At 45.3% G+C, this 19,414-nt stretch overlaps 1 protein-coding gene across 1 annotated transcript in view; it reads left to right on the forward strand.

Annotated features, from left to right (window-relative positions):
* The window catches only part of LOC119391500 (short transient receptor potential channel 3-like), a 38,716-nt gene extending 20,216 nt beyond the window's left edge, over positions 1–18,500 (forward strand). The window contains exons 6-12 of the mRNA XM_037659178.2: positions 500–673; positions 5,788–6,322; positions 7,951–8,206; positions 10,476–10,707; positions 12,887–13,066; positions 14,329–14,397; positions 17,566–18,500. Of these exons, the coding sequence (XP_037515106.1) occupies positions 500–673; positions 5,788–6,322; positions 7,951–8,206; positions 10,476–10,707; positions 12,887–13,066; positions 14,329–14,397; positions 17,566–17,754 (1,635 nt within the window). The 3' untranslated portion in view covers positions 17,755–18,500. The remainder of the gene's footprint in view (positions 1–499; positions 674–5,787; positions 6,323–7,950; positions 8,207–10,475; positions 10,708–12,886; positions 13,067–14,328; positions 14,398–17,565) is intronic.
* The last annotated feature ends 914 nt before the right edge of the window (positions 18,501–19,414 follow it).

Below are 19,414 nucleotides of genomic sequence, written 5' to 3' on the forward strand. Positions count from 1 at the left end.
CTATGCCTACGGGCAGGCTTTCTAAAAAAAACATGGCTGATCCCTCTGTCATACGAATCGGTATAACACGAAAGTGAAACGTGTCTTCACAGACGTAGTTGAGCGTTTGTTGTGCTTTGTTTCGCGTCAAGGGCGAAGGAATGAGTGCTATAGTAGCAAATTGTAATGTCACGCGAAGAACGGCAAACAGCTCGAAACATGCAACGCGCTGCGCAAGCAGAAAGGGCTCACGGAACGAGCACACACAGGATGAGCGCGAAGTAACTGTCACAGTTGCAGCTTATTTCTGTGTGAGCAGCGCGCTCCTCACGCAAAAGCGGCCGCTGCAGTGAGCGAAGCCACCTTCGTGCTCTCAACGCAAACTTGCGGTGAGAACACAAGACGTAGAAACCACCGCCATCACGAGATAAGCGCGCGCACGAGTGACCACGCGCTACAAAGCGGTGTTAGATTGTTGATCGCACGTATGATTTGTTTGTCGTTCTGGTTTTGCACGCAGAATGAGTACGAGGAGATGGCCGAGATGTGTTCGCGCTTTGCGGCTGCCATCTTGGGAGCCTGCAAGAACACCGAGGAAGTGGAGACGGTGCTCTCGCAACCGGAGGGTTTCCCGACAAACAGGCCTTTCCGTTTTCCACGGCTCTCTCTCGCGATCCTCCTCGACCAGAAGACCGTGAGTGTGCCAGATTACTGTAGAGCTCCGCAATAATTCGCACAGGCGCTGCATGCTACTATTATATTAGAGCAGAGGATAGCTGGGCGCTGCATATAAACAGGAAACTGTGTATGGATTTGCCTTTTAATAATACAAAAAAAAAATGTTCGGTAGGATGTTACATTCTCTGGGACATTTGAAGGTGAAGGCCTGCTGCGCACTTGGTAATAGAGCACTGCACGGGCCTAATTTTTCGGCGCGGGCCCGCTTTATGAAGCCCGAGTTCAGCCGGAGCCCGTGGTTCCAAGCATGGTCCCGGCCCGGGTCCGGGCGTACATGACCGAACCCAGCCCGAGGCTGGGCGTTCATTACTAAACTTATCCAGGGCGCGCGTGTTCATGGCCAGGCCCGGCCCGGGCCCGCTAGAGGATATTTTGCTGAACATATCGTAACTGGCGCGAAGTTGAAACATAAAAAAGGGCCGGAGGAAAGAGACAGAAGAGTGCCAGCTCGCCCAAAAACAAGTTCTTCTACATGATATTAGTTGATGATGATTATTAATGATGCCTTGCGCTTTGTAGCGGGCGCTCGGACGGAAACTCCGGTGTGTACATGCATCGAAATGTTGCTTTGCCCGTGGTGGTAGCTCAGCGGTTAAGCTGTTTCGCTGTTAAGTCCTAGGACGCGGGTGCGATTCCCGCGGCCACGGTGGCCGCATTTTGATGGGGGCGAAATGCAAGAACACCCGTGTACTTATCTTTAGGTGCACGTTAAAGAAGTCCAGGTGGTCGAAATTAATCCAGTCCCCATTACGGTGTGCCTCGTGATCATATCGTGGTTTTGGCACGTGATACCAAGGCATATAAATGAAATATTGCCTATATGGTACATGGCAAGTCATCACAATAACTGTATAGTGAAAATAAAACATAGGCACAAAAATTATTTAAAAGAAGTTTACAATTACCATGAAAAAACGGATAGAACCTTACCAGGGACTTTTTCTTGAATGCTCTTTTCTACAATTGCGTTGGAAACATTAATTACACAATTTTTTAAAAGAGCCTCCTGATTAATAATTTGATCCAGCAAGATAAAAAATGTTAACGTTATATATGATGAACAGCCACCAAAAGCAGATGAAATATAAATCGTTCATATTCTAACGTCGTCATGGAAACGTAATCGCCATGTACAATATAATTATATAATCAAGCTGCTACGCACCATACTTCATGCTATTCCAGATGAAAGGTTTCACCCTTCTAAGCTCTACTAAGAGCCAGCTATTTGCACGTGTCACTTCAGCTTGGCACAGAATGCCTTAGACCATGCAATGAACAACGTTCGCATGTGCTCGAAGGCCCGACCTAGACCTTATGAGTGGGTCCATGTCCGGCCCGGCCCGCATCCTCAAGCCCGGGCCCAGCCCAGGCCCGCAGCTTCAAGCCCGGGCCCGGCCCGGCCCGCACTTTCAAACTCGAGCCCAGTCCGGGCCCGCCGGAAACTTTTCGGACGGCCCGCGCTTTCGGGTCGGCCCGGGCCCGTGCAGTGCTCTAATTGGTAATGCATTAAGTTATGCAATGAGGTGACAGACTGCTTGTAAGACATAATGAACCGCAGTGTGACACACGCGCATTAAGTTAGCTTGACGTTATCACGTTAATGAAGACCAGGTGATAATGAAGCCAACGAAAGTACAGCGGACGTTAATTGTACTGGTTTTAAGCGTATTGTAGTAGTTGTAATATAGATGTGAAGAAAGTAAAGTGGACGAAAAGACAACTTAGATATTGTAGAACTCTTTTTCACTTGCCGTGTTTCGCTGGATCTCGCCGATCAGCGTGATAGTTGAGTCTTCCGCTTTAATGTCGAAGCTGTCATTTATTGTAACACAGCTTCTGGCAGGCGTATTTCGCAGACGCGTGTGAGCTGGGAACGTAGTGTGCATCTCGCTGCGGAGAATCATAGGAACAGGTCAAAAAATGGTGCAGGAGGGGGGTGGTTATGTGGTTGTAGTAACAGGATAGCTAGGTCGCCTAGTTGGTATGGTATTCTCAAAAGTTTGAGCGCAAATAGAGGGAGTGAGAGAAAGGTTAAGTGAAAGGCAGGGAGGTTAATCAGAAGAAAGGCTTTTAGTTTGCTATCCTGCACAGGGAATGGGTAAAGAGGGAGAGAAAGGTAAGGGAGGAAGAAAACGAATAAAAAACAAAGAAAAAAACGCACACACACACACACACACACACACACACGCACACACACACACACACACACGCACGCACACACACACACACACACACACACACACACACACACACACACACACACACACACACACACACACACACACACACACACACACACACACACACACACACACACTAACTAACTAACTACGCAGGACGCAGAAGGGCAGGGTTGCCACTGACTTTCGAGTAAATGTCGCCAAAGAACGAGCAGAAAGTCGCCAAAAGTCGCCATTTTTTTTTAGAAATTTCACCAAGAAAGTCGCCATTCTAGATGTGTGCGGCATATCCTAGTAATAGGAATTTTCACTGATGTATAACCAGTAGAATACAGTGCCATTGAAAGCCCTTAAAGTATCTTGACATTTCTCAATGCCAGGCGCATCGCCCCTTCACCATGGGAGTGCTTGGTGCACCTGGTTCTCCGACTAGCCGCAAGATGTGCGCGGAGGCGCAAGTATGAAAGGATAAAACGCTCATGATATCCTTCCATCCCTGTCCGTTCGTTTCAAAGGTAAAAGTGTGGTAAACCTTGGGCGAAAGCCGCAAAGGCGTTGTTTGTAGACAGCTTTACATCCCCTAATATGAAAAAAAAAAGGATTAACAGGTTGATTGAAAGTAGTAAGACAGAATTCTTACAGGTATCGTTCATCAGTGAGTCTTATACCTTTCAGTGTGAACTAATATGATACCGGACGCCACTGTCCCTTTCATATATAATCACTTATATCTACCCGCGTCAATCCAGTGCGTTATAATTGAACAGGTAGACATTGTAAAATGTTATATAGCAATTGTTTTCATTGCACACGCTCACCGAGAACAGTAGAAAATGCCTGAATAAATATTTTTTTATTGCGCGAACACCCGCGTATTCGCCCACCTTCGCTATACGAGCTCGATTAGGGGATACTGCAGCGGTGAATAGGTCGCCAAGCTATTCAGAATAGTTGGTGCTTTGGCGGAACAAATGGCCGGAACACACGACCAACCCGTAATCTAGCCCCTTCAGAAGCGAAACTTTAGCGAAGCTCTGAAGCATATAGATGAATCTAGATGAAATGAGTTAGAAGCATCTAGATGAATTGAGGGGATACACACGAGTTACAGGACGGACATACAGAACGGCGCGTAATGTGCACCTCAAAACCCAGAAAAATACAGAGAATAGTGCCGCTTATTCGTTGGGAAGGCACTGAGCTTAGGATGCATAACTCAGTGGAGACCTAAGCTAAAAATCGCCAAAAATTCGGCGTGTCGCCATTCATAATTTTAGGTCGCCACGGGCCTCTCAAATTCGCCAATTTGGCGAAAAGTAGCCACCATTGGCAACCCTGCAGAAGGGTGTGGTGTGTGATTCTCTTCCTCGTCCTGAGTCGTCTATTTGCGCCCAAAGTTTTATACGAGAATAGTAGTAAGTGAGCTAGAAGCAATAATGTCCTTTTATCACAGCTGGCAACAAGAAACATTGAACACGCTGCTAAAGACAGTTTGAACAGGTGCACTAGAGGAAGCGTGCATGAACTCGGAGGTTCCCGCGTGCATTGCGCACATGCTTGAAATGGAACGAAGCACATGTAGAAGTACATTGGCTTCGTGTTCGGATAGCTGTCGTAATGGAAACTGTCGGCTGTAAGCTGTAATTCTGTTCTTAGCGAATTTATGGTGCGATATTGCCCATATAAGAAAGAAAAAAAGAGCACGTGGACCAGAGAACATCTATCGTATTATAATTTGGTAAAGAATAGCGCCTAGTGCGAAACAGACGGCAGTATAAAAATTCATCTTTTAATATACGATCCATCTGCCGATGGGCGGATATTACTAATGCCCCGCGCTTAGGGACAGAGAATTCTAGCTATTGGCTTTGGTCATCCATTGCCTATAAGGCCCAATTGCATCGTTCTTAGGAAGTGACGAACCGTGTCTGTATATCAACAGTTTAACGTTTAAGATGCCTATAGCACCTACTACTTAATAACTTGAATAAGTACTTATAAAATGTCTGATAAGTAGTTATCTTTGTCCGTTGCGGTGGTACAGTGGCTACGGTCTCGGCTGCTGACCTGAAAGTAGCTGGTTCGATACCGACCGCGGTGGTCGGACTTCGATGGAGTCCAAATGCTAGAGGTCAATGTAGTGTGCGATATCAAGGCACGTTAGAGAACGCCACGTGGTCGAAATTTCTGGAGCCCTCCACTACGGCGTGCCTCATAATCATATTGCGATTGTGGCACTTAAACCTTCCGATATTTATATTAGGTCGCTCTAGAATTGTTTTCATTATTAGTACAGGTTCACATATTCACATGTCTATGTGTCGCGATGTCGCGTTTACTTCCAAGTGCATAGTTACATATAAGTGCAGAATATTTTCTCTTGCTGCTGATACTCTCTTTCATAACCAACCTGCAAACATGTTTTTTTTTTTACCTCTCTTTACCGCCCCACTCTTGTTGACGTACGTTAATAATTATTGCTTGTGGAGAAGGCGGTAGCACATAACGCTGCCATTTTCAATCGGAGTCCTCTAAACTCCTTTCATATTTCAGTTACTGGGGTTCCGTAAGTCAGCCCTTTTAAAAAAAATAGAACGTTTTACAGATACGAGGCAGCGTCATGTGAAGATATACCATTTGTAATGATCCTGTCCGGCTGACGATAACACGACCCTTTCGTGCTCTGCACATCCTAGACCACATCTGAAAACACGATATAGTTAAACAAAGCGAAATTATACTTTTGATTGTAGTTTACTAAAAGACTGTTGCGACAGTGCTAACGTTCCGTACGCCTTCGTACATTGAAAGCTTTCTGCATATTCTATTTTCTGCGTATTAGAGGTAGAAGTTAACGTGTTCTCTGATGACTGCTTTTTTATTCCAGTTCGTAGGGCACGCGAACTGTCAACAAGTCCTGCGTTCTCTGTGGTACAAGGGTCTCCCAGGCTGGCCGGCCTGGTCCCCAGCTCGAAAGGCGGCCCACGTCGCTGGCCAAGCGCTGGCCACTCCCTTCTTGGGCGTGGCGTACATCTTCACGCCCGAACCGATGCGCGTGCTGAAGCCGCTGCGAGTGCCGCTGAATCGCTTCGTCCACAGCTGCACCTCTTACGCTACCTTCCTGGTCCTGCTGACCATCTCGCTCTTCTACGGTCGGCGCGACAGCCTCAAGCTTCGCGTGCTCTGGTCCGAGATTCTCGTCGGTGTTTGGATAGTCGGCTACGCGTGGGAGCTGGCACTCAGTGCCTGGGCGCTGGGTCCCCGCGTCTTTCTCAGTTCCTTGTGGGCCTTGTACGACGTCTGCATGTTTGGCCTATTCCTTGTAGCCGAGATACTCTGGTTCATCGTGTTCGTCTCTGCCCGCACGCTCCAGGAGAGCATCGACCGTTCCCAGTGGCCGTGGTACCACCCATACCTCATTGGTGAGTTGGAACTTCGCGTCGTTGCGGAACTCTCACCTTGTGCACATCCTTGCAGGGGCCAATCACATATACATGCCTTGCTTGCCGTGAAATAAGCGCATTACATGCCTTGAAGTAACCGCTAACCTCGAAGCTCAGAAAACAGATTCACTATTGTCACACATTATTGAGATAGTCTATCTGTTTTGAGCACGGAGCGCTCTCATTACCTAAGAACAGAACCCCCTCAAAGCTGATGCTGCTGGCAAAGAGAGCGTTGTTACACATTTTTAGCGCGTGCTTTACAAGAAAATTTTGAGCAGTAGGTCGAAACTTTCGGCTCATATGATCAGAAGTCACTCGCAGTCCGAAGTCTATCAAGCTTAAAAGTGTGGTGTGCGCGCGTGCATGTTCCGATTTTTACTTTCCACACAAGGCTACCAGAAGGTACCGTGGTGAACTCGGATCACAAAGCCCGTGTGCCAGTTAATTGTGTCCGCGCCTATACGCCTGTCCTAGTTGTTTTGTTGCAGAATAACCCTTGTATCAAATAATGCTACATTTATCGCATGGCCGTCAAAATAGTGTCACTGGCTCCCTAGTGCTCGCGGGGAAATGAAGCGCCTGTAGAAGAAGATGAAGTGAAGCTGGTGGTGACTGTGACGCCATCTTTTTTTACACATGAAATATTTTATTTTTACTACTTCATTACTCAGCATGGTTGTTACCCAACAACTTTGGATGTTCGTCTGCACCTACAAACTATGGAGGATCTTAACAAGTACTGGTGGTCTGAGAGGCACAAACAGATAAGTTCGCTCGGCATGCGTGCTAGCTTCTTTATACCTGTAAATCGTCATGACCGCCCTGGGAAGCACCGGTAGAAAGCATAATGTTGGGGGTTATAATAACACGGGGGTACCGGAACTAATCTAGAGTGTTTTCACAATCCATACACTGCAAACACCAATTTGGCAATCCAGAACCTCCTCATTCGTAAGCGAATAGGCTAACATTCTTTCAGAAATTGAATGCTACTAGTTAGCCTGGCGCTTTGGTTTTTGTGCGGGACGCCGGTCTTGTCGTTTTAGACTTGCCGGAATCTGACAGAATTTTCGAACTATTTCGAAAATTCCGTCATCGTTTCTTCGGACCGTCATCCCAGGTAGCTCGTAAGATGTACGTCTGCTGTTTGTTCAGATGCCGGCAAGTCTAAAGACGCCAACACCATACAGTTGTCGCGAACTTGTGTAGGTTGAGAGACGCTCTGCGAAAAGGCGCTTAAATCACGTGAGAAGATCGGCTACTGTTTTCATAGTTTTTTGTATTGCTAAATGTTTGTATTGTTGGACATACCCCGATTCTTATTGACACCACAAATTGTGAAGACGGCACTTTTCGTAGCAAGCGATAGGTCAAGGTGGCAGTTTGAAGCTACGGCTCGTCGCATTTCTAGTAACATACGTTGCGTTGTCTGTGCAGTATGTCTAACGGCATTGATGATTATGCAAGGAGGTTTTGTTGAGGAAGACTCTTTCTACATTTTGCGCTACGCCAATTGCGTTGTGGCACGAACTTGGACTACGTGGTCAAGCTCGAGATATTCTTGGTAAGTGTTTTTGAGATATGAAGCTGATTCGCGCTCGCAGGCGAGTCCCTCTACGCCATCGCCACAGTGCTCGCCTTTTGTCGGCTGCTGCTATGGTGCCAGATCCTGCAGACGTTCGGACCTCTGACTGTTTCGCTGCTCTACATGCTTCGTGACGTGGTGCGTTTCATGCTGCTACTGGGAATCGTCTACTTCGGTTTCGCAGTCGGCATGAGCTCCATCTACAAGAACTACGCCGGCAACGAGGCCACGCTGTCTAATGGAACTACATTGCACCAGCCGCCAAACTTTACGAGGTATGAAATTTAGGTCAATAGGTATTAGGCACGGAACATGGTAAAAGTCGCAGCAGCTGGCTTTTCGCAGAGACTCCCTTTTTAAAAGTTATTTCGTATACTTAGCAATAAGATCCTCTGGCCATCTGCAGATGCTACTAGCTATGTAAACTAGAAGGTTTTATGTCCATGCCTTCTGCCGAGTAGCGATGGTGCCCCTCTTGCTATAAATCTCTGTTTGCTGTATACTGACTCAGATTTATCGCTTTTTCTTCTGCACACATATGCTTAAAAATGCAATATATGCATATTTATGGGAAGAAGAAGATGTTTAATGACAAGAAGGAGGAGAGGTCGGCCTGGAGAGCGGTTTTCTATCCTGCTACTCCTCACGGGGTTAAGGGGAAAAAGGGAAAGAAACAGAGAGAGGGAGGTATGATGATAGATAACTATGATATGGTACAATGAGTTGCTGCACACACTTTCCTGCACGGGGACAGGACACGCGCGAAAGTCTTTATACCGCATATGCTCTAAAGACGAGCATCTAAACCTGTATCGCTGACAAATCTCAAGAGGCACCTTAAACTTCGTTGGACCTGGTTTGCATGTTCCCAAGCACCCAAAAGCTTCTCCTCCGAAAAAGGTCGAAAGTGGGAAGGGCCGCTATTTAACAATTAAGATAGTATGTGCTCTTTTGCACGAACGTTTCTAGTGCAGTGGTTCAAGAACAACTGCTGAATCGATCATACTACCGGAATACCATTTCTTTAATGGTACGAGTGTCAAGTGACACTCGTGTTTCTTTTCCAAACATATCCGCTCGAGCACTTACTTCCGGTTTAGGGATTGTTCATAAAAAGTCTTCTAAAAACAGAAATCGACGGTTCTGGTTGAAGTTAAGAGTTATATTCGATATCGGAGCGCAACTTAAGATAAGGGTCCTTTAACTGTTGGCTTAGCTAATGAAATTAAGTTAGATAACTGAAAGGTGTTGAGAAGCTGGCATCGTTGCGGCACCCGGCGGGGCAAATCTAAACCACGCGCTTTCTTTCTACGTTCGTTCTACGTGTCCTCTGAGGTCCACTTCGGAAGCACGTGAAATGCAGTTAACCGAATACATACACCAGGGCACACTACCACCGACGAGCGAGTGCCAGTACCAAACACCTAATTCAAGGATTAGTGACACCTCCAGGATATTTGTTTTTAAATGTTACATCTTTTTATCGATTAAAATCAAGTGACCGAAGAGTATGCTCATTTCCTAGCTCATAGCTGCCTTTCCACGTATTTTATTACGCGCGGAGCACTTTACGGGTCCGCCCTGTCGTATGCTGTCGCATGATGTCATCGTACACTGTCGTAGCTTGGCGTAAAGCAGGCAAAACCGCGAATAGCATAGCCATCTGTAGCATATTGAGCGCGCACGCGCGCGCGTCAGGGAGAGTTCTTCTTCCTATTGTTCTTCGAGCGCTTTGATGATGACAAGTGCGGATCGTATGCTGTCGTCGCTTGGCGTAACGCAGGCAAAACCACGTATAAAAATAGAAAAAGAACAGGAGGCAAGCGAGAAATAGAGAGTGAAAGAAAGGAAAAGAATAGGAATAAAAATAGAAAGCGCAAGAAAGAGAAAGAAATAGATAAAGAGACAGGAAGAAATGAATAGAAATAAAGAGAAAAAAAAACGGACAAGAGAAAAGAAAAGGAGGAAAGAGAGGAGGAAAGAGAGGAGGAAAGAAATAGAAAACCGAACAGAAACAAAGAAGGCTGCCCAGCTACGCACTTCCTTCAGGCTTGGCACCACTAATGCGAAGCTGCCTTACATTTTTTTTTAAACTCGAAATCTCAGCAAACGTAAATCTCGAGTTGGTTGAACTTTTTTGTTTACAATAGCGGTATAGCATCAGTACGGAAATTACTCAAGCTTGTTTTTTTTTTCAAGTAATATGCGTGTAGAGCACGTCTTGGAAGAATTGCTAGGCACACCTCCAAAATCAAGTCTCTCCGTTGTTATGCAGGTAGTCTTTTTTGTGCCATTTGAAAAAGAAAACAAGGTTGCCGAAATGCCAGTATAGGCGATGAGCCCAGCATGGCGGAGCCTTATCCACATGGGCTTTGAGGCAGAGGAGCAAAGTGAGGTAACAATGAAACGAACCTTTAGAAAAGATGCCCTCTGGTTTCTTAACAGCTTCAGATACGTGAGGAACATCGACACGTGAGTTAAAAGCCGATTATTGAATTAATGGGCAAGTACACAGCTTAAGGATGGCACCTGCTTCCCACACAGTCTTGGCCGTGCACTGAAGTACCTATTCTGGGCCCTCTACGAGCTTGGAACACCAGAGATTGCGGACATTGTCGTCTCTGGAGACGCGACGCGACCGGGAGGCAAGATCGTGACGCACAACTTCACCGAGTTCGTCGGATACGCACTCTGGGGCCTATACCACATCGTGTCTGTCATTGTTCTACTCAACGTGCTCATCGCCATGATGACCGACAGTTTCCAAAGGGTCCAGGTGCGTTTTCACTGCTGTATTCGATTGCTACATGTGTGCGGCAGTTAGTTTAATGTATTCTAGAGTCATTTGCCACTTATTGTTTACTTCGAAAAGTGGTTGCTGATTTTCGTCTTTGTTCACATTGATTTCTTTCATTCTCTCACACCCAAGGAAAGGGTTTGGCGTTAATATCTTAAAGAGAATATTGTGCTACTTAACGCTCCAAAAGAAGGCCAACAATTCTTAGTAATATTATGTGGAGTCTTACGTGTCAAAACCAAGATATGATTATGAAGCACGCCATAGTGGAGGGCTGCATAAATTTCAACCACCTGTGATTCTTTAATGTACACTGACATCTCACAGTAGGTGAACCTGTTTCATTTAGCCCCAATCAGAATGCGACCGCCGCGGACTGGATCGAACGCGCAACCATCGCGTCAGTAGACTCGCGCACGAGGAGTTTTCGAAGTATTCAGCAAGGTGATTTGTATGACTACATGAACACGGAAAATTTGCTAAAACATAAAATGTCGGCAGTAATTTCAAACATGAGATACCTTTAGAATATGACACCTGGTAGCCAAATAAGCATATTAGCCTTGCCTGTCTGAAATCGTTAGGTTCTACTTATATTCAACTTGCATCATGCAGCTCGTGGCGTGCCATGACGACATGTGAGCGCGTTCATTCGATTTCCGTCAGATTACCCCGGCTTTGTCATTGTCAAACTCCGACGATAGAGTATTTGTGTTTGCGAAATGCTCAGGCTAGTTAATTATAACGTTGAATGCCGTTGTAGGTATCGTGCAATTCTGTTTAGAATTGTGAAAGAGAAATGCAATAAATCAGCTGCCAAAGTTGCTGCTAGCAAAGGAAAGCGTGTTTCTCGTTTCTGGGAGAGAAAAAGATGTTATTTACATAGTAACTCAAGCTCTCACATACACTTATCTCGGGGCTGAGCTGATGGAGACGCACTCATGCTTCCACATTTTCTTTCAGAGTCGCTTGGAAGCCTCATTTCTAAAGGCGTTGGAAGCACTACTAACTGCAAATGTGCTATCGGGCACGTTCATCTTGCTTGCGTACCAGTTCGAGGTACTTAAGCGGCATTTTGCAAGTCCTGCACAACGCAGGACCGAACTCTGACTTGTGATTTAAGTGTCGTTTACGGCGTTCACTGCTAAAATAAGACCTCTATTTTTTTTTCAGCATCTTCAATATCTATTTTGTACCACTTAGCCGCCGGCGTAACTCAGTGGAAAAGGCGTAATGGCGATCTCGAGGTCGCGCGTTAGATGCTGGTTATGGCGACTTCGTTCCGACGGAAGCGTAATGCTTGTGCATCATGCCTTCTGTCGCACCGTTAAGAGGCGCAAATGGTCCTAATTATTGCGAAACGCCGTGTCGTCCGCCACGATGTTCATAAGTATTTTTTTGTTTTGGTGCGCAACACACCCCGATTTCATTATTTTATTTTGTCACTGTGGTCATTGTTTCCAACGCAAAGTAGCAGACTAGAGGGTACAAGCGGAGGCTGATCTATCCGCCGCGCTTAAAATAACTTCCTTCTTTGGTGGTGCTACCGAAACGTATCCATGATATTCGAGTAAAAGAAATGTCGTTTGCGTTTATGCAGTGCTAGCTTATTATTTGTTCTTGCGATGTATACTCGTAACACACTTTAGAGTTTTCTTTTTTGTGGTATGTCCAAAACTGACAAATGTTGTCTTTCATATGCACAAGTACCTCACTTTCTTGTTTACTTTCCAGTCTAGCTTGATAACCTAGTGTGCCATGTCTCTTATGTGTGTGGTATATTCAGGAACTGAAAGAGATATTGTGAGTTTGGCCCGCAAGTGCTCACCGCCACTTTATATTTAGGAAATAGCAGTCTGCTGCAGTTTTCTGATTCATATTGTATTGCTTGTAGCGGAGCTGCTGACAGTTAAAGAAAGTGGAAGTGGACGTGCTCTTGTTATCTTTATGACAGCTGACCTAATAAGCTGAAGCCAATAAAGAAAAATGTGTCGTTATATTAATAAAAAAAACTTCAATAACTGTTCGATTGATCGATCATATTTCATGGGCTCTGTATATCACCATTCTTGATGGGTATAACTTAATGTCGCACAACAGTGTTGCACTGTCGGCAGCATCTCATGCGTTGACTGAAAAAAAATATACTCTCACGCAGGGCAACGCCTATACGGAGTGGATATTCGCCCGATCATCGCAATGGATCTCGTACTTGGATATCAACGCCGGAGCACCACCTCCTCTCAACTTGTTCCCTACAGCGAGGTGCTTGCGCCTGTGCTACAAGATGCACTTTGCCAAGAAAGGAATGCGCAAAGGCATCACGACATCCAGTCGGGTGCGTCACACTTGTTATCTTAAGAATGCAAAGGGGCTGACTGGTGAGCCGACAGGTGCGCTCTTGTGGATAAAAACGCAGTCCTTACTTGTTTAGTTATTTGATTCTGTAATAGGCAATCTCATAATAGGGTTCCCAGAGCTTTGAGTACGCAGTCATTTTGCGTAGACGTCTTTTTGCATGCGTCATATGCCGACCACTGTTTCGGCTAGCGTTCCGGGCCCCTATTTTTCGAATGTAGCTTGCGTATGAAGCCACCCCAAGGCTGCTTTGCATTGATTTCACGAAGATCCCAGTACGATTCTCTTCAATACAAGTTAGGGGAGGATAAATTCTATTCGAAAGCATCTGCGGCGCGCTTGTACAATGCCAATAAGCTCAAGGATTGCGTAACCAATTCTAAAGACTAGCTTATGTCCAGAATCTTCCGACAATTGGGGTATGCCATGAGCAGTAAGTTTGTCATGGCTGCAGTTTATGCTTAATTCTTTGAGACTTCACTCATAACACGCGATATTTTCAAAAAGAAGGTTAAAGAGACATGTCGTTCGAATGCCTCGCAGTGAATGCCGGTGCATAAAAATGAGAAAAGTAAATTCTCCGGGCTGACCATAATAGTGTACAATCTGCATGTTTTGCTTTCGGGCTCATCCGTTTGCTTAAAAATTGAGTTTTAGTTTGTCCAATAAAAAGCTTCGCAAAATCCGTGGGAGACTATCAGACAAAACCCAGAGCTTGTTGCGAGTTATTCCACCGCGTTCGCAATCTTCACTTTGCTCAGGCAGCTCATTGCAAGGAATGAATGTTTGCTTGCTTCGCCATTACCATAGAGTCGTTCAAACTAAGCAAGGAAAAAAAAAGATTACCTCTTACTCTTTTTCGTCAATCCCGACTTGCCACATGTATAACTCTCTTTATAGATGCACGTTAACTATCTTCTGGTGATCCTTATGCTCTATTCAGATAGTCGTAGAAGGTGTGACTCTCCATAGGAGATTTAGCGTGTATCTTTAAGGAGAGTGATATACGTGGCATGCCAGCTAGGACTCACCAAAAAGGAGCAAAGGAGTGTAGGTTTTACATAAGTGATAGCGTGCCTGTTTAAGGAACACCATTAAGCGCCTGAAAGTTATGCAGTATATAAGGACCGTGGTTTCCAAGGAAAAGAGTTTATTGACAGGTAGAAGAAGTTTTCGAGGTATCTCATAGAAGCGAGGTGGCGTTCACTGTGTGATGTCTGACGTTCGCCCTTTATCTTGCAGCGCTCATCTTGCTTCCACGACTGGGAGTTTGACGACGCCTGTGGCGCAGGTCGGCGCCTTTCATACCAGGTATGTAGAAGCACTTTTTTTGCGATGCTGTCGACTGTCTTTAGTTAGGTAGGTCACATGCGAAGCTTAGTGGGCGCGAATCGTCTAATATTTTGCGCATGTGCAAATAAGCTTAACATTATTCCAAGCGGAATAGGCTTGTAACCAAGTTAGATCCATACGCGCGCTGGTTTTACTTTCCTGCTATGGTTATATATCATACGTGTTTTCAGCATCACCCATGAAAGCATTACATACGTTTTCATCAGCGATTCTTTCCGCGTTCTTAGAAATACGGCTTTGAAACTATGTAATGTGAGGATGGTTGCGACGACCTTATTGCAGTTAGCGGCAGAACGAGAGGTGCATGGCACTATTACCGTATTTACTCGAATCTAGGCCGGCCCCGATTCTATGCGGACTCCCGAAATTCGCAAGGCCAGAAAAAAAAAAAACAATCATTGTACTCGAATCTATACTCGAATCTAAGCCGACCCCCCACTTTCGCACATCGTTTTTTTCGAAAAAAAAAATATCGGCTTAGATTCGAATAAATACGGTACCTACTTTTCTTCGAACTGAATTGAATCGAACTTATTTTTCCTGTTTACAACAGAAAGGAAGCAGGAGCTAAAGGCCATGTGGCTTGACAAAGGCTTTCTGCTCCTACAGCAACTCGGCACGTAGGCCCCTGTTTTGCTTTCGGGCAACCGAATAAATATAGTACAAAAAAACAACAAAAAACTAACTTGTATGTAGTCGTTACCGCAATCAACCTACTTTCGGAAAAAACGCGCCCTATGTGTTGCTATGTATGTATTTTTAACGAATCGAGCGATTAAATTCTGGAAACTAAGAATCAATTCGAAAAGAACCAGGTAACTAGACTTATTCTCAATATGTCTTCTAGGATCTCAATTTTCTAAATTTCATTTTAACTTTCATAGTAAGATTGAATGAGAAGTGAGAGACGTGGTTATATGAGGCCGCTGACGGAGAAATGTGCTCAAGAAGAAAAGGCTATTTCAGAGAGTATGCTATAGGCGCCGAATAAAATGTAAAATAAAGCAGGGATGGGGGAAGAGGGGGGAGTAGCACGCAAATGCCTTAGTACTATATGTGGCAGTACGCCCATACTGGGATGATTGGGAGAGCGACGTCCAAGCACTAGCGGAATGCAGTGCCAACATGCACTTTGAATGAAGAAGGAAAAAGAAATGTGGGGAACATAGTGTCCCTTTGTCCACAAAATAAGCTTGAATTTGCACTGGCTGAAACCACTCCGATTTGTTTTTTTGAACTTCCAAGCATACGTGAAAATGAACCAAGAGGCATACAAAAGGCTAATTTTCTAAGTATACACGTATGAATGTTGCTGTAAGGAGCCTTCTGGCTTTTTTCCTTCTTCCTTAGGAGTCCGTACAAACGGTCATGTTACAGGCAAACAGTATGCACGTGTTCCGCTTATTGTAGGCCGCTTTGAGAATTATGAGCAATAAAGTCGTGCGGCACACACGCCTTCTTGCGAGTAGTGTTTCCAACATAAATTTCGATGAAATTCAACAATGAGGTACTATAAAGGAAATTGAAATACAACGGCCAAATTCTTTTCTATTCTCTTCCTTCGGTATTCACTCACCCTTCTACGCCTAACGTGTACGGAATTATAAAACGACGTCATTATTTCTTCAACGGTCAGGAAAGCCTGAAAATACGCAGAAAATAGAGAAAGTAAAAAACAGTGTTGTCACTGAATTCTGATGGAGGTCAATCACAGCTCGCAGAACCCGTCGTAATGACTCACGAGCTATATCATGGCGGTGCTGCGGGCGTGGGTTCCATCGCAGCAGTGACGGTGCTATTTCATCTAGAGGGAGAGAAAAAAAACACCCACGTGACGAACTTAAGTTCAGGTAAGGGTGCCATGCCAAATCAACCAGCGTTTTTCCGACGATCACAAATATGGCTGAAAAAATTTCCACATTTTTCGTGAAGTCCAAAACTCGTTCAGCCCGTTTACTTCTGTCGTCAAAAATTTTCACGGCTATTTGTGTTTGTGAGAAAGAGAGACATAACTTTATTTTTGTCCTTGCTGGGGTCAATGGAGGCGGGGGCCGGGAGACTAGCCCTACCGGAGCCCCCCTTCCTCAGGCGGCGCATTGCGCCGACTGAGCTGGAGGGCATCAAACAGCAATTTTTTTCAAAGGACGTTTATAGGATGTACTCGAATAAGTAGTATTTGTGGCAGTTTAATGAAGGGATGCAACTGTAAAAATAATGACTTATCTACGTATATCGATTCTTCGAGGGCTTTTGGCACGAGGGAAATAAGGTTGCAAAAATTATTCGACATTTTTTTTCCGGAAACATGGCAAATTCAAAGGGCACAAATAAGAAATGAAATAGTGGCGTGTTCGACCTGCTACAAAAAATAATTCAGGCGCTGATGGTATAGCAGATCGTCTGGAAAAAAATCGCGAATTTTATTATTTTTTTAAAAAAAGCTCTGTATTCAACGTAAAAAAGTAGCTTTGGATTCGGCCTAAGAATATGCATCCTATAGCTCATTAGAAAGCTCTGCGTATTAGCTGAATATATGCGAAGTTACAGGAGGGTGTTTATTTTTAAACTTGAGAAATATTTTTTTTTGAAATCTTGTATCTCCACAAGTTTTTCGCTTACACAACTCGAGCGGCATGAAGCACTCGCGACGGCACTCTCCAGCCCAAGCATACTCACCTGGGATCCAGACTGCAAACTTGGCGCCGTCTTCAAAACAATCGAAAAGAAATGGAGGTTATCATGTGCGTTTTATTGCCGAGCAGAACAAGTTTTGAACATCAGGAAAAATGTGGAATTTCTTTCAGCCATATTTGTGATCGTAGGAAAAAATTCTGGTTGATGTAGTATGGAATAGCCCGTAACGATTGAATGTCGAGTGGTTAAAACAAAGTATATTGGGACTCAACATAATTTAGCGGCGGTAACCAGCATAACTATTTCATGGTTTTTCACTTCGAGTATTCCATAATCTCTTTTTTTTTTACGCCAGGGGTATGTCGAAAGCAATGTTGTCTCAGGAACATGCATGGCTGCCTCGGAACTTGGACCATCTTTTCGAAACAATTGCGCTGCTCTTAATGTGACTTCTGCCGCATCCTTCCGTTCTTCCTTTTGTGTGTGTTACAGGACCTGGTGGTCGCACTGAGCAGGCGTTATCTTCAGCTGCGGGACATCGCTGACCGCGAGCTGTACGACGTGAACAGGTCGTCGTCTCGCACGAACAGCCGCATCGAGACGACGCTGTACGCGGACAGTGCGGAGCTACGTCGCCAGTCGGTCATGCTGAGGAATCCGTCCAGGGCCAGGCGTCAATAGACGCGGAAGAATCAAGCGATCGCAGTGCACCAAGCCTCACCAAAACCTGACACTTGCGGTCAGGTCTGTGTTGCCCTGCCTTGCACATTTTATCGAAAAAGAAGTGGGTCATTGCTAAGACGGTCCGACCACATGGTCGGGGGAACAGGTTCGCCCATGCGACCGTCATGGTGGCGTATGCCTGACGTTCTCGCGCCAGTCGATTCCGATTGGCTAACTAAAATGGCGCAACCGGCATGGTAGCCAATGTCGTTCGCACGCGCAGCGTATACAGTGGCGGAGTGGAGTTTTGCGAAGAGCAGTGATGCTGGCCAAGCACTGACACGCCCAAGGCGAGGGCTCGAACAGTGATGTTCTTTAGGATTTACCATTTGACCTCAGCCGAACGGTGCAGTGATTCCTTTCTCGCTTCTCAGAAAGCGTTAATCAGTGTGAGGGATATGTGGGCCGGTTTCCGCTGCAAAATGCAGGTACCAACAAGGCGATTTGAGTCGTGTTTCTGCACACTAATGAAAAGTCTTCGCGAATTGGGTTTGCTCCTCCGATATTTTTTCTGCCATAGCCATTTTCCCTGTTTAGCGTAGCGAACGAAAGAGAAAGAATAAATATATTTATTGCAAGAAAGTCACCGGGAGGAGTCTTCAGTCCAGGACATGTGACGGGGCTAGTTGGTGTCGACCCATAATATATTACAGGGCGCATTTATACAAAGAACAAAGAGGGAGCAACAAGCGAAGAGGAGCGCTGACCTCCAATTGATTTCATTTGAAAAGAAATGCGCACATATGTAATCGCGCATTAGAATCTGTGTACATATGTATGCGTCTTTCTTTTGGAATAAAATCAGCGGCAAGTCGAGCGCTTGTTCTCGTCGTCCTATTTTTATGTCTTGTGTAAGTGCCTGCTGTGGTACATCAGTTCAAAACACCATGCGATCCACTAGCTTCAGCATCTCAGTACCATCCTGCGCTGATCATCGACGTGGGACCTGGCCAGTGCTCTCTCCGGAAACTCGTGATAGGGATAAACGGTCGTGGGCGGATGTGCATCTGTGATAACACGTGCGTCACAAAAGTAAAACGTAAAATGTTGGCCGTGACTACCTCCAGGATTGTTTTGCCCTCGGTTGTACCCTTCATGCAATCGTGTATGAGTAGGCCAAATAGGACGCTGTTGAAATGTTGGACATAGAGGAAACTGCAATTATCTGAAAGGGCACGCTGGCATTCATTTCGCGGCGCATTGCAAAAACTGTGGGTGCGCACGGCTATCTTGTGGCACCTCCGTGTTATTTCGACGTAAAAATCAAAGAGCGCTTGAAATTGTTGAGGCTGTGCATATACGCAGTTATGCGCCAGCGTCCCCTCAGTGACTCTGCATGAAAAAGAGTTGTCTTGGGCCTGTTTGAAAGGTGTGCCTCGGTTGATGCATCCTCGCCTTTTGCTGATGTGGGTCCTTGCCATTTCCTCCTCCTCCCCTTCCCCTGTCGTGCAATCTTTGTTGTTTTTTACTTTTCCTTTCTATTGGCTTTTTTTTTTTTGGAATACACTTTCAGTCGGTAGTCAGCGCCTGTTTGTGTATTCTTCTCTTTTGTGTTCTCGTCCGTTTTTCTTGTGGTTACAGCATGAACCGTCACCAATTGGCCCACCCTACTACGCTT

Source organism: Rhipicephalus sanguineus, chromosome 4, assembly GCF_013339695.2.
Source record: "Rhipicephalus sanguineus isolate Rsan-2018 chromosome 4, BIME_Rsan_1.4, whole genome shotgun sequence".
Taxonomy (NCBI): Eukaryota; Metazoa; Arthropoda; class Arachnida; order Ixodida; family Ixodidae; genus Rhipicephalus; species Rhipicephalus sanguineus.